At 41.1% G+C, this 13236-nt stretch overlaps 1 protein-coding gene across 5 annotated transcripts in view; it reads right to left on the reverse strand.

Moving 5' to 3' along the window:
* Positions 1–13236, reverse strand: part of sema6e (sema domain, transmembrane domain (TM), and cytoplasmic domain, (semaphorin) 6E) — a 222010-nt gene that overhangs the window by 45552 nt on the left and 163222 nt on the right. For all 5 annotated transcript variants that reach the window (XM_012879132.3, XM_021324749.2, XM_021324734.2 and 2 more), the window contains 7 exons: positions 11957–12079; positions 10355–10443; positions 9952–10169; positions 7922–8053; positions 7464–7619; positions 4338–4514; positions 3841–3978 (listed from right to left, as the gene is read on the reverse strand). In XM_012879132.3, coding sequence (XP_012734586.2) covers positions 3841–3978; positions 4338–4514; positions 7464–7619; positions 7922–8053; positions 9952–10169; positions 10355–10443; positions 11957–12079 — 1033 coding nt within the window. The remainder of the gene's footprint in view (positions 1–3840; positions 3979–4337; positions 4515–7463; positions 7620–7921; positions 8054–9951; positions 10170–10354; positions 10444–11956; positions 12080–13236) is intronic.

The following is a 13236-nucleotide window of genomic DNA, read 5'->3' on the forward strand; positions in this document are numbered from 1 at the left end:
ATTTTTTTTTTTTTATTTTTTTTTTTACTGAAACCTAATATTGGCAGTAAGACCCGGGGTGAAAAAAAAAGGAAAAGCAAACAAACCTGATAACACTGCCTACAGTGAGGGGGAGAAAGAGAAACAAGCCAAGATTGAGAGAAAAAAAAAATTGGAGGCAGAAAATAAGAGAGAGATGACGTACATCTGATCTGGAGTCAGATTCATTGGTGTGTTTCAGGAGGATATGGTGGCTGAAATCTGACCTCCTGGCTGCTGCTGATGCGGCTTATGGGGGCCCCTAATCTAAGCATGAGATGTGCTGTGGCTGTAGTCTCTAAAAGGGATCAGGGGATGTAGCTAGACTGTAAACTCAAGAAAAAAAAAAAAACAGCTAGATCCCAGCTGCCTCCTCCTCACTCCTGCTTTTCCTTCTCCCCTCTCTCTCTCTTTAAAAAAAACAAAAAAAAAACACCGCTAGCTACCAGCCAATCATCTGGAACCAATTTCTGACTAAACAATGTTGAGAGCTTCTCCAGACCTTTGCAACGAGGGGTTTGCATGCTACGGGGGTATACGTACTCCCAAAAGAAGCTGAAGAAGAAACCCCTCCTCTGGTTTTGATGGAGTAAGGAGCGGGGGGGGCTGCAAGAGGCCAACATTCCTCACTACCCCAAAAATAGATCTTGAAACTGGAAACCAACAACATTAGCTGGGGCAACAGAGAGTTTGCTAAAACAAAGGAGCTTAAGTCACTGCGTTTCTGCTGTGTACTGTTTTTTTTTTTTAAGACTGTTTTTATGTTGAACGGTTAAAACATTAAATGACGATCTTTCTGCTCTGTTTAAACCCATATCTGATGCCAAGTTGAAGATGTTTCAGAAAAGTCTGGAACCTAGATAAATATTTCTCTTTTAAATCGCCCTTTTGTTAAATGGTCTGATTTGTCATCATGACATATTAACTACAGGCTGTTTTAGTGGGAAAAAGGGAATCAGCTGAACTCCAGAAAGTAAGCCAGTCTAAGGTTTCTTTTTTTACCCTAAAGGGTCTACCAAATAGCCAAAAATGTATTTTTAAACATGGCCAGATTTGTACCCAGTTTGCTGCTGTGGTTGTAATAAACGGTTCATGCATCAATACATGTTTTTAGAACCAACTGGAGTAGAGCGAGTCCAGCTTGCTTATGTCATCCAGCCAAAGGAAACAACCCACCTTCTTTGAGAAAGCAGCTGAAATCTGTCAGTATTTAGAAAGTATCCATGCTGCAGCTGTGTGAAAATCAATATCAGCCTGTTTTAATATCAACCGATGGCCAATGAAAATGTTTTGATTATCAAAGTATTGCATAGAGTGGTATGACTGGTAAAAGCAAAGTTGGCAGCGGCTGCATTTCTAAACGTATGAATGTTTCAGCAAGCACTCCGGGATCTGTTATTTGGAAGTGAAAAGAACATAATTTCATCCTCAACCAGCCACGGCCAGATGCCCTTCGTAGGATTTCTGTCAGAGGACTCAAAGGAACAATCACGACTTATCCAAGATACAGTTAGGACTCACAGAGAGCTACAGAGAGACCTGCAAATAGCAGGCACCTTTGAAACAAGTAATAGAAAAATCTATGCACACTCACTGCACATGACTCCTCTGCTGAAGAGAAAGCTTATTAAATATCACGTCCAAGTGTGATGCAAAACTGCAAGAATGGCTCACTTTATCACCTGACTTGTATCCAATTCAAAAATCAATGGAAAGACATGAAGATCAGAGCAAGGAGCCCCGGAACCGACAGGATTTCAATTTGTGGAACAATGGGACAAAAACCACATCGAGACAATCTTACATAAAGAGCCAAAAAGATATGGAATAATTGGGGCTGTAAGATTTTGTCAAAACATGCGGAGTATGATAATACAGTGATATGACTTGCGATAAAGAAATAAGTTAAGTCTTTTTGCTTTGCATTCATAGAGCCCAGGAAATGAGTAACATATTCAGCTACTGGAAGAACATTTTTACTTAATAATTTCATCAAAAGTTGTTACAAAAGTGGCTTCTGTCTGGTATCTGCTGACATTGAAACAACTTAGCAGAGGTTGCTTAGTGACTTTTTACCTTGCACAACTTTATAACCTACATTAACAAGTGTCACCTTGTGTATTATACGGACAGAGAGCTTGAATGCACGGTACCTCAATAATTAGGCTAGCTAACACCTAATGCAGTCCAGACAGTTCTTTGCCATATGTATATTGCGTATCGTATTATTGCGACAGCGATGCATTTGCTAGGTATTGTGGAGCCCTAACAACAATGCGGTTAATATCAGAGGTAACTATAACCTACTTACAGGGAAGACCAATAGTCAGGCTCCATCAGAGGTTACAGGGGTGACGGTGTAGAAATAGAGAGCAGGCAGAGAGGGAAGTGAGGAAAGAAATGCGGCGGAGGTGTTTAAAATGAAGTCGGAGGAAGCACAGAAATGTAAGCGGCTTTTAGAAATGAAACAGTATATTACATGTGGAATCATGTCTGCACCTTATTCAGGCTCTGACACAGTGCGAGATAGTGAGACTTTCACCGAATTACAACAAAGATGTTGTGTTTCATCCGAGCTCTAAATCCCTCTCTGTCCTGGAACACGTCGGATTTGGAAATGTTGGCCGCCTTTTTCAAAGTCTCAGGCTTGAGGTAAAGTTCGAGTGTTAAACGCCGGTCCCTAAGGGTGGAGTCCTGCATGTTGTAGTTGTGTTTCTGTTCCAACACAGCTCACTTTAATGGCTCAATTAACCCTTTAGCATGGCAGCCAATGTATGACCCATTAATGTGTTCAGGTTTGGTAAAACAGGGAAACATTTAAAACCTTCACGGCGGCGGTCGACCCTTCAGGACTGACTTTGGACCCCACTGATCTATATTTGTTAGGAACATACTGGGAGATTTGCATTTTAGCAATGCTAGCGATGCTTTGAGAATTGTTGATTAAAAATGTTAAATATACCGTATTTTCTGGACTATAATGCGCACTTAAAAGCCTTTAATTTCTCAAAAAACTACAGCACGACTCATAATCCGGAGCGCCTTCTATATGGATCAATTCTGGTTGTGTTTACTGACCTCAAAGCGATTTTGTGTGGTACACAGCGCTCTATCAAAATGTTTTAGTATGACTTTGGCAAACTACAAAGCCGCACCGCTTGCAGCATTACGGTAATACATACTGTGCTTCACCATAATATTACAGCGTGTGTACGCTGGATGCTGTAATCACCCATCTGTAAAACCAAGACACTGAAGACAAAGAATTTGAGGGATTTGTGGACGAGGAATGAGCTGAAGAAGTGAGTGCATTGTGTTGTATTTTATGTGTTAGAACTGAACAAGTTTGGGAGTTATTGTAAACGCTTTTAATAAAGTTTGACTGGCTTATCTGGTTGTTTTGTTTCGTTTAATGCGCCTTATAATCTGGTGCACTTTATATATGAAAAAAGTTTGCAAATGGACCATTATAATCCAGTGTGCCCTATAGTGTGGAAAATACGGTAGTTGCAAATTTGAACTAAAATAATTTTCTTTTTGATGCAAATAATAAAAAACATTTTCTACAACAACCTAAACATAGGATTTTGTCCCAGTAAAAAGAAATATCACACACCAGGAAGACTAGAAAAAAATATTTCCAATATAGTTCTCATTTCTTCCATTCAATCCTTATAAAATGTTTAATGACTTTAGTCTGTATCCGCAGGTCTAAGCTTCACGAAAAACTGGAAGCTTGTTACAAAATTCTGATCTGTGCATCTCTGCTATTTTGAATACTCTGCATGGTAGTAGTACTGTTCGCTACTACAAGTTACTCACTTCTTGCAGGTTGTGTAGTCGGAGCAGCGGCTGAGGGGGACACGGATCACACAGCTAGAGAAGGCCACGAACAGAGCATGATGGTCCCGGTCCAACTCCAGGCCCAGAACCCTCCTGTCCTCCCCTTGCACGTTGCACCTAAGAACATGAATCAACGAATAAAAAGGTCACAATCTGATGTTTAGCACTCGTCTCCTTCACCACGCAGCATGTCAGAAGAGAATTTAAGTTCCTGTTGATCGGCATTTCAGGCTGTGACAAAAGCTGAGACAAAGAAAAGTCTCCTCCAGCTGTACAAGATGATGCAAAGTGTTACCAGAGACCAAAGAGTGAGTAGGAGGGATTAATCAAGGGAGAACAAGGAGGAGGAGGGAAAGAATAACAACAAAGGATGAATAGGTTCAATTTTACATACTAATATAGTTCAAATAAAGGCATTTGTGGAGATTATATATAAAAATATAAATAAAAACGATACAAAAGGTGTGTTCTCTGACTTGTTTGGGTTGTAGACGTCGATGTCTTCGAGGATTTGTGTGTTGAAGGAAGCGTTGGCTCCCTCTGAGCTGGCCAGGATCTTCAGGACGTGACCGTTATCCGAGCCCAGGAACATCACCGTGTAGTTCTTATAGGGCCCGGCTGACGTATCCACTGCTATCTGGGTCAACTTAAACCTTAACAGGAACAAAAAAAAAAAAAAAAAAAAAAAAGAAAAACCCATTAATACAGTCTGTTGTGGAAATGTTGGTTTTCAGCAGTAAACAAAACCAAAGAGTGGGCGACCGCTGAGCTCAATGTGTAATTCCTCGGTGTGCAATCAATCAATTCATCTGCCAACCCACCATCCCCTTCCTCCGTCGCCTACTCCCTTTAATCCCTTCATCCTATTAACGCATCTATCCGTCCACCCACGACCATTCAATCGATGCATCTTTCATGCTGTTCAGCCACTTTTCCCACACTCGGTCTGCTCCCCGGTCCCAGGCTTCAACTTTCTCTTGACGCAGTTGTTTGACATTCATGAGCTCGTCTGGTGACTGCTGCTTCATTTGCAGCAACAACTCTGCTTCATATTCCCCCCCTTCGTTCGCCGTGGCTCCACCTGGGATCCGACTGGCATCGCCGCGGCCGTCTACTGCTGGCTCCACCAGAGCCGCTGAGACTCGCAGGCTTTGCTGAAGGGCACCTTGAGTCCGCTGCTCGCCGAGAGAAGGATAATCTCTGCTCATTCATTTTCTACAACTGCACTTTGACCCTCCGGCACGAGGATTTGAACAAACAAACTTGGAGAAATAAGATTTTTCTTTGGCTCTACGTTACTTCCGGATGCTTCCACAGAGGACACCCAGAGCAGTTTCCGTCGCCCCTATTTGTCCCTGCGTCACCCCCTCAGATGGTCCCACACAGGCGGCTGTGTTTACCCACACACACACACACACACACACACACACACACACACACCCACACACACACACACACACACAAGCGCACACTTGACTGGCAAGTCCCTGTAAGGGTTCGGTAGTGTGGCATGATGCGTTTGTGGTGGGATTTCATTTATCTAGCAGGTCCCGGGGGAAGAGAGCGCGGCAGATGTGATGTTTTTGGCGCCAGATGTGAAGCGGTACACGTTTCCCCCAGTGTTGAACCGCGGCGGTGTCTGGCTGGCTGTCAGCCTGGCTCTGCTTCAGGAGGCACAGAGGCAGCCCGTGTATGCTCTGCGTCTCCGTGCGTGTGCGTTTCTGACTTGCCGAATCTGTGTGTCTGCCGCGTGAGCATCCCCGTCTGAGGCCCGCGCGGCGGTGAGTGAAACACTTGTGGCAACTTCGTGATTCCACGTCCGCCACGTCGTCGTCTGCTATCAGCGGACTCTCAAATGTCACAACAAGCCGAGCGCTCTCCCACACAACGAGGGGCTCCCTGCCTTTCGACGACGCGCGCTGCTGCGGAGCGCCTGCAGGTCAGCGCTGCACTCGAAGAAGACCCTTTCTCTGCGAGGCTCGCCTTTGATGTGGGCCGGGATCGACCGCTGAGCGAATTCAATGGGTTTTAATGAGGTACAAGGCTGAGCGTTCCACCTGAGCTCACTCGTCTATACCAATCAGAGCGCTGCATGTTGAAACACGGCCGGCGCTGTACATTGTGTTGCTACAGAGAATAAAGTACGTGGAGCTCATTAAGGAAATGACCACTGCTTCATGATAGTTAAACTCTGAACAGCAATATTACCAGTTAACAGGTGATGTTTTTAATTTGATTCAGGAAACACGGCCTGCAAAAGGTCCACTACGTACCGCTGCGAGCTGTTGTAAAATAAGCTCTGTGAGGCCCCTGGGAACTACAATAACTTCTGAAATGATTAATTGGGTGTCCAGTAAAGAAAACCCATTCATGCGTTATAAATCGAGGCACGGTTAGTTTGCTGTTGTGACTGAGATTAGCCGTCGTCTTACATGCAATCAATACATACATTAAATTTTTAAATAGTTTTTGCACTTTACTGCATGGTACATTGTTTTGACATGCAATGGTCCTGAAGGAAAACTTATGCATGTACCTTAAAAAAAACAAGGCAAGTTTGTTTGTACAGCACAGTTTAGAGTGCTTTACAGGATAAAAAGTGAGAAAATAAAATAAAAAATACTCTTCAGTGGCATAATACGTAAAGAAAAGTTGGAACTACAGACTGAAAGTAATGACAATGTTTTGTTTTAACCTGGATTTAAAGGAATTCAAGTTTTCAGCATTTTTGCAGTTTTCTGGATGCTTGTTCCAGATTAGCGGAGCATAAAAACTGAATGCTGCTTCTCCATGTTTGATTCTGATTCTGGGAATGTAGAGTAGATCTGAAAGGTCGACACGACAACAAATCTTTAAAGTATTTTGGTGTGAAGTAATTCAGTAATCGCTACAATAATCTCTAATACAGAGCTGGAAATATTGTTTTGATAATAAGACAATTAAATGTTCTTGATAATTTTGCTATCTTTCTGCCAGCACCGGCTATAGGTAAATAATTCAAAGAGATATAAAAAAGATAATCTTACAAAGACAGCAGAGCTAAATTCAGGCTTAATCAGGTTTAGTTTAACTGATGGCAGCTGTAAACGTAAGAAGTCAAGCGTGCTTAAATTCAATCAGAGGATGCTTCTGTAAAAATATGCCTGTGCAACTTGATTATAACATGCTTGTATTTTTCATTCTAACATATTTGTTTGAGTCAGTTAAATTGTACATAATATATGTTACAGAAAAGATGTCATGGATTTTTAAAACGTTTACCTTGTCTTTATTGTTTTTGTTAGAAAAAAATAGCTATTTTATAGGCGTATGTACACCTTTTATATCATCTGTTTATTACGGTTTCTATAATGTGGATAAATTAGGGAAAGTTTGCTCTGTAACTTTGGTTGGTATTGATGTTAAATGATGCAAAAATCTTTTTTTTCTGGAAGATTTGTTCTGATTATTTGTTGCAACAGGCTTGGAAGCTTAACATCTTAGAAATGACGCATTGTTGAGTGACTCTGAGTGGCGATCATCTATTTTTATGTCTCCCAAACTAAAGAAAACTGGCTCCTATGTTTCTGTCAGCGTTCCAGCGTTAGGAGAAAATCGTGTACCTGCTGGTGGTGCGGGTAAAGAAGGGTCTGCCGTTGACCGAGGGGACCGACTCGTCCATAAGCGGATAGGACTTGATGAAAGTCAGGGTCTCATCTGGGAAGGTGGTGGAGGACTTGTAGGTGGCTGCAGAGCCTTCGCCTGCACAGCTGCCTGGCCTGTGAGATAAGAGTGGGAAAAAAGAAAAGAAAAGCAAAGAGAAAACAAACATAAATCCCGTTCAACAAGCACAGATGCAAAAACACTTGCAAGCCATTTGTTTTTCCGAGATGAGCAGGCGGGTGGGAACAGGTGCCTTATGTGTTTGTTTTATTATTTTATATTTTCCACAGACGTCTGAGCAGAATAATAACAGCAGCTGCAAAAACTCTTTTGTCACACAGACAAAAAAAAAGAAAAAAAAAAAAAAAAACGTGCTGTAGAAAAGCGACAGTTTAGCGTTTAAAGACACATCGCTCACCTCGGCTTCGGGACTTGTTCTTCTAGCACAGGTGTCCATGCTGACTCGCTGTTTCTCTGCTCCTTGAATTTTCCATTAAAGGCCTTCTCTATGTCGTCCATGTAAAAGCCGCAGACTGCAGACCCGGTGATGCTGCTCAGCAGGCCCCGGATAAAAACAGACATTGTGATAAGAAAAGTGAAGGTCTGAAGCTAAGCAACTTGTATTTTTTTAAAAAGAAGCTTTTTTTATGCATTTAATTTCTGCACACCTGCTATAATATATTATAGATGTTAAATCAAAGTGAAAGACACCTGAATGCATCTGTTGTAAATATCTGGATAAAGTCTGACTAACTGCAGCTAAGAAGCTAAGTGCATGTCAGAGTTAAGGGTTTATAAATATTGTGCATTTTAATCAGTGCATTTATCTGCATGCTGAGAGTCCATATATGCATTAACCAATCATTTTAGAGATGGCCTCAAATGTTAAAACCTGACTTAATATTTGTACCAGATTTCCAAAAGACGGCACCCTTCACACTTACTGGCACGACTCCCAAAGAGCCTTAAAATCTGTGTCTTTTATTCGAGTGGCCTGGCCTTATGTCAAATAATTTCTATACATTGTGGAGAAGAAATTCATATGTTAGGAATAATAAATAAACAATTGGTTTTAACAAAATCACTGTACTATGGATACCTCTAATATTCCCTCATAAAAATGTACCTAAATCATTTTTGAGATGTATTCCATATCTTAACCACTCTTCAAACACATTGCTCAAATTCCACCATTAAACATTTACTTTTATTACCTTTTTTATGATAATCTGTTTAGATTTTTCTCTTGGTCTGCTTGGTCTGTTTTTTTTTATTATTATTGTTAGCTTCTCTGGTATGTTAGTGAGCCAAAGGCAATTTTCCACTTAGGTACACAATACAAATTTAAAGTTAAATAAAACGTTGGCGGTATTTGGCAGAAAAAAGAAGAAGAAAAGAAGTATCACTGGGCCTTTCATTTCCATGATAATTCAAAACATAGGGCCAAACCAACACTGGGCTGATTTTACCAGACAAATTAAACTTCCAGGGCTTTTTCAGTTCCCACAATGATTCTGCAGAAAACCTCAGGGGTGAGCTGAAGGTAAGATTTCATAAGAGATGACCCAGAGTGTTCGTGCAAACAGGAGGTCTCGCTGTCTGTTTACGCCGACCTTGCCAGATATTACTGGCAAAGGGAGGTTGTAAGTGTTAAAAAAAAAAAGGCGACACTGGATATTTGGTGAAAAAAAAAGGTAGTTCTATGGGATTTCTTTCTGACTAAATATGTGTATTCAGTTTGATTTATACACATATGGAGATTTTTTGTCCAGATCATGATGAATTTAATTCTAATGGTTTTCACCCATAAGAGTGGAGGCTGCTGTAAATACCAACACATTTGAACGGCATGGGAAGCTAATAGAAATGGTTAGTAAGACAAGCTTCAATGTAAAAGTAACATCAGTCGCTTTAGTCTTCAAATGTCTTCATCTGGTCATTCACTCAGAAAAAAAGGATGTCTCTGATGCAGGACAGGCCCGATGTGCATTTAAATTCAGGATGTTACTTTAGAGGATGTTAAATAATTAAACTGTAGTAATTGTGAATAAAGGAAAGCTGCCTCTGGAACAGCTCTGGATTCTGACTGGGACCAAAAAAAAAAAAAAGCACAATTTTCTCCTGAGTACATTTGTTCAACATTCAACTGGTCAAAACACAACAGCATCACTGCAAAATGTAAACAAAAAATGAGCAGAATCTGCCTAAAATGAGCGTATATAGCCATGGTTTGAGCAGGTAAATAAGATTGTCTACCAATGGAATAAGATTTATGCACTTAAAATAGAAACAATTATTTCACATCATCTTATTTCAAGTGCAGGATATATAATTATCTTATTTTAGGGGTAAGAATGCTCATTCCATTGGCTAATAGTCTTATTTACCTGCACAAATCAAGGCCAAATTTGCTACAGTCCCAATCCTGATAATCTCCCTCATCCTCACCTGTTTGCTTGTGTGGTAAAAACCCCAAGAACAGCAGGCCGGTGGTTTATCTGGAGGACATTGGTCAGCGACTGCAGGACGTCGAAGTAAAAGAAAGAATCTCCAGGCACCGAGCAGTTCAGCCGGGCTTTCAGGAAAGATGTCCAGTACCGCTCCAGGACCCTCGGGGAACCCCCGTTGTCATTCTTGCACACTCGCGCAACCCTGGAGAAAACGACCTGAGGAAGACGGGAGCGGGGGGGGGGGGGAAATGCTTAACCTCTAACAGATGATCTGTAAGCCAACACAACCAGGCAGAGCCAACAGGGAACACAGAACCACGGTTAAGAAGGTGGTTTGCATGACAAGTGCGGCTGTTGTTGGAGATTTTCTGCTCAGAATGAAAGCCGTTGATCCCCCTCACCTTGCCCAGGGTGGTGTACTCCACTGCAATCTCGCTGAAGAAAAAGTACACGTAGTTCCCGTACTCGATAGCGTGGAGGAAATGGGGTTCTGAAGGTGCAGAAAAAGGCATGTCATAAACACACTTTGAGTTCCGGCTTATTTCAAACACACCTCAACTTCATGAGCAGCCCGGGAGGGAACGTGGTAAACACGGGGCTCAAAGCAAGCCGTCTCTTCGATGGGAAATTGCAGATTTGCATTTTGAGGAAGAGACGGCGAGAAGAAAGAGCCGACAGAAAACTATTGTGCTGAAAGAGCACAGATGGTCCGGGATCAACGGTCGCACGTTCAACGTTATAATCAGCTCGAGTTGGGAGAGCGACAACCAGGCACGGCAGTTTTTCTCACGCTTCCATAAACATTCAAGTTTGTCCAAAGTCTACCAAAATAGCTAAATCCGATTACATTTTTATTTTATTATGACATTTGTGACTGCATTCAAGTAACTGAGATCCAAAAAAAAAAAAAAAAGCAAAAACAACATGAAATGTGAATCTTTAGTGCACATTTACGTAGCTCATGATGAACACCTGGTGTTTCAGGAGGAGGTAATATTTGTGCTCTGGCTCTAAACTGGATATTGAAGTCAACCCACCGGATCCAATTAGGCCGAAAGATAATTTTTTTCTATATATGAATGGATTCAGATCTCGAAGGCCAAATGTGTTTTGATGGTGGTGGAGGCAGAGCCACTCAGTCCCAGGGTAATCAGAGAAGAGCACCGAGTGTGAGCAAATGGACGAGGCATCTGTGTGCAGCATCGTCCGGACAAAGCTGACAGCTCTAAACCTGCACAGATTTATTGTTAAACACAATAAAGATAATGATGCATGAGGCGCCAGTGTTTTTAGATAAAAGGAATGTCTGTTATGCAGAACTACGATTATTTGTTTGTGTGTGTGTGTGTGTGTGTGTGGGGGGGGGGGGGGGGGGGGCGCTCCAGCAGTCATTATTATATTAACTTATATTAACTATACCAATTTTCTTCATTTTCTGTGGGGGAAATTTGTTCTAAATTCAAATTGTACTTGAACTCACAATCATTATTATCAAAAATAATAGTAAAAGTAGTTTGTAAAGTGATTTTTATTCTTGTCAGGGAAACCAGGACCAAATGGAACAATTATAGCATGCAGATAAGACAGCATTACTCGAGCTTAATGCCATTTTAATGAGTGAGATTTCCAACCAGTTCTCCCTTATAACTAAAAAAAAAAGGCTGTGATTTACATTCTGTTTGTTCCTTTTTGTTCAGGCAAGCGACTTCTTAGAGCTCATAAATTGCTCCAAATATCACACCAACGCAAGTGAAACAGTCAAGAATGAATCAGCAATCGGCCAATCATGAAGATAATATACAGGCGTCTCATCAAAGAAGGCTAATTTCTCCTCAAAGTTTCCCCTACCTGGGTCCACAAAACAAATTAATGAGCGACAACGACCGCCGTCCGTCCTGGAAATTATTTACAGGTTTGATCTTGTTGACAAATGGAACACATGTAACAGATGAAATATGGCTGGGTCATTTCACATCAGCCAAAAAGCACATTTGGATGATTACCTCGGAGCCACTTGGAGTCATACTTGACTGTACGCAGAACAGGACTGCTTTCTCCAAGACTTCTATAAATGACCGCATCACTCGCCAAGAAGTCAGTCATTGTTGCAGAGTAGAAGTCCCCACCTGAAGGACACCAACGTAAAAAAAAATAAACAAATAAAAAGCAGACACTGAGATGCCTCGTCAGGAAGCACCATTACACTTGGCTTTAAATGTTTATTTTGGTCAGAAATGGCTGCTAATGTTCTTCAAAGGTAGGCTGAGTGGAACAGATGTAGGCGAACATGCCCGTCTGAATAGCAGCAAGTGTGAACTTTGCACAAATGTCAGTGGAAACCTGGCAGCTTTCAAGAGCTGCTTTGGCACTTGGATCTTTGCTGAGTTTGACCTCGGCGTGTTGCGGGCGTATCAGCTTTCATCGCTGCTAACATTAGCAAAGAAACTGTAAATCCAACCACGAATCAGAATGTAAGGAGGAAACTATAAATTATCCCCGCTGAGGAGCCGCAAATAAAAACTGAAGGATCACTCGCAGCCATGCAAACCTGCAAGGACACGTTCTACTAGTTTGAGTCAACGGCACTGTTAATATCTTCCTAATTTTGCTCACTATGTTTTAAAGCATATCTAATATGTCTGACAAGATCTCATGACAATAAAACTTAGTATTTGTCATTTTGAAGAAATAATCCCAACTGTATTTAAAGATGTTTTATTCAAAAATCACAACAGAAAACTGATCGAAGCTAAACTGTATAACCTGACACTGACCAGAGAACTATTTAACAGCTTGAGAGTCATAAAACATTTATTCTTTTTGTGAAAGCAAAGAAATTGACTTCTTCGCTGTTATCTCTGACATTTAGAGCATCTGCTTGAAATCTGCATTACACAGAGAACCTGGACTGATAGCCATACCATAGTTAAACCGGGACTGAAATGTAGATTTCAAATCATTTTAAAATGAAACAACAAAAAAGTGTAATTATTTTGAAAACAAAAAAACGGTATTCTGAGTTTTCTTAAAAAAAAAATTAAAATAAATTATGGAGTGATAAAACCAAAAGTTTTATCAGTCTGCTTTCCTATTTAAGTGTTTGTGGAGTTTCTAATGGGCATTGCAAAACACCACACAAAAATATGTGCCTTGATAAACACATTGCAAGTCATTAAAAAGTGCAGTCTTCCATCTGACACTGGAAAATCTATGTGTATAGAAAACTGCATGGTGGATGGACCTCTGAAGTCTCTGTTCCCACAACTTCCACTTCAACAGAATG

The sequence above is a fragment of the Fundulus heteroclitus genome, chromosome 3 (assembly GCF_011125445.2).
Source record: "Fundulus heteroclitus isolate FHET01 chromosome 3, MU-UCD_Fhet_4.1, whole genome shotgun sequence".
NCBI lineage: Eukaryota > Metazoa > Chordata > Actinopteri > Cyprinodontiformes > Fundulidae > Fundulus > Fundulus heteroclitus.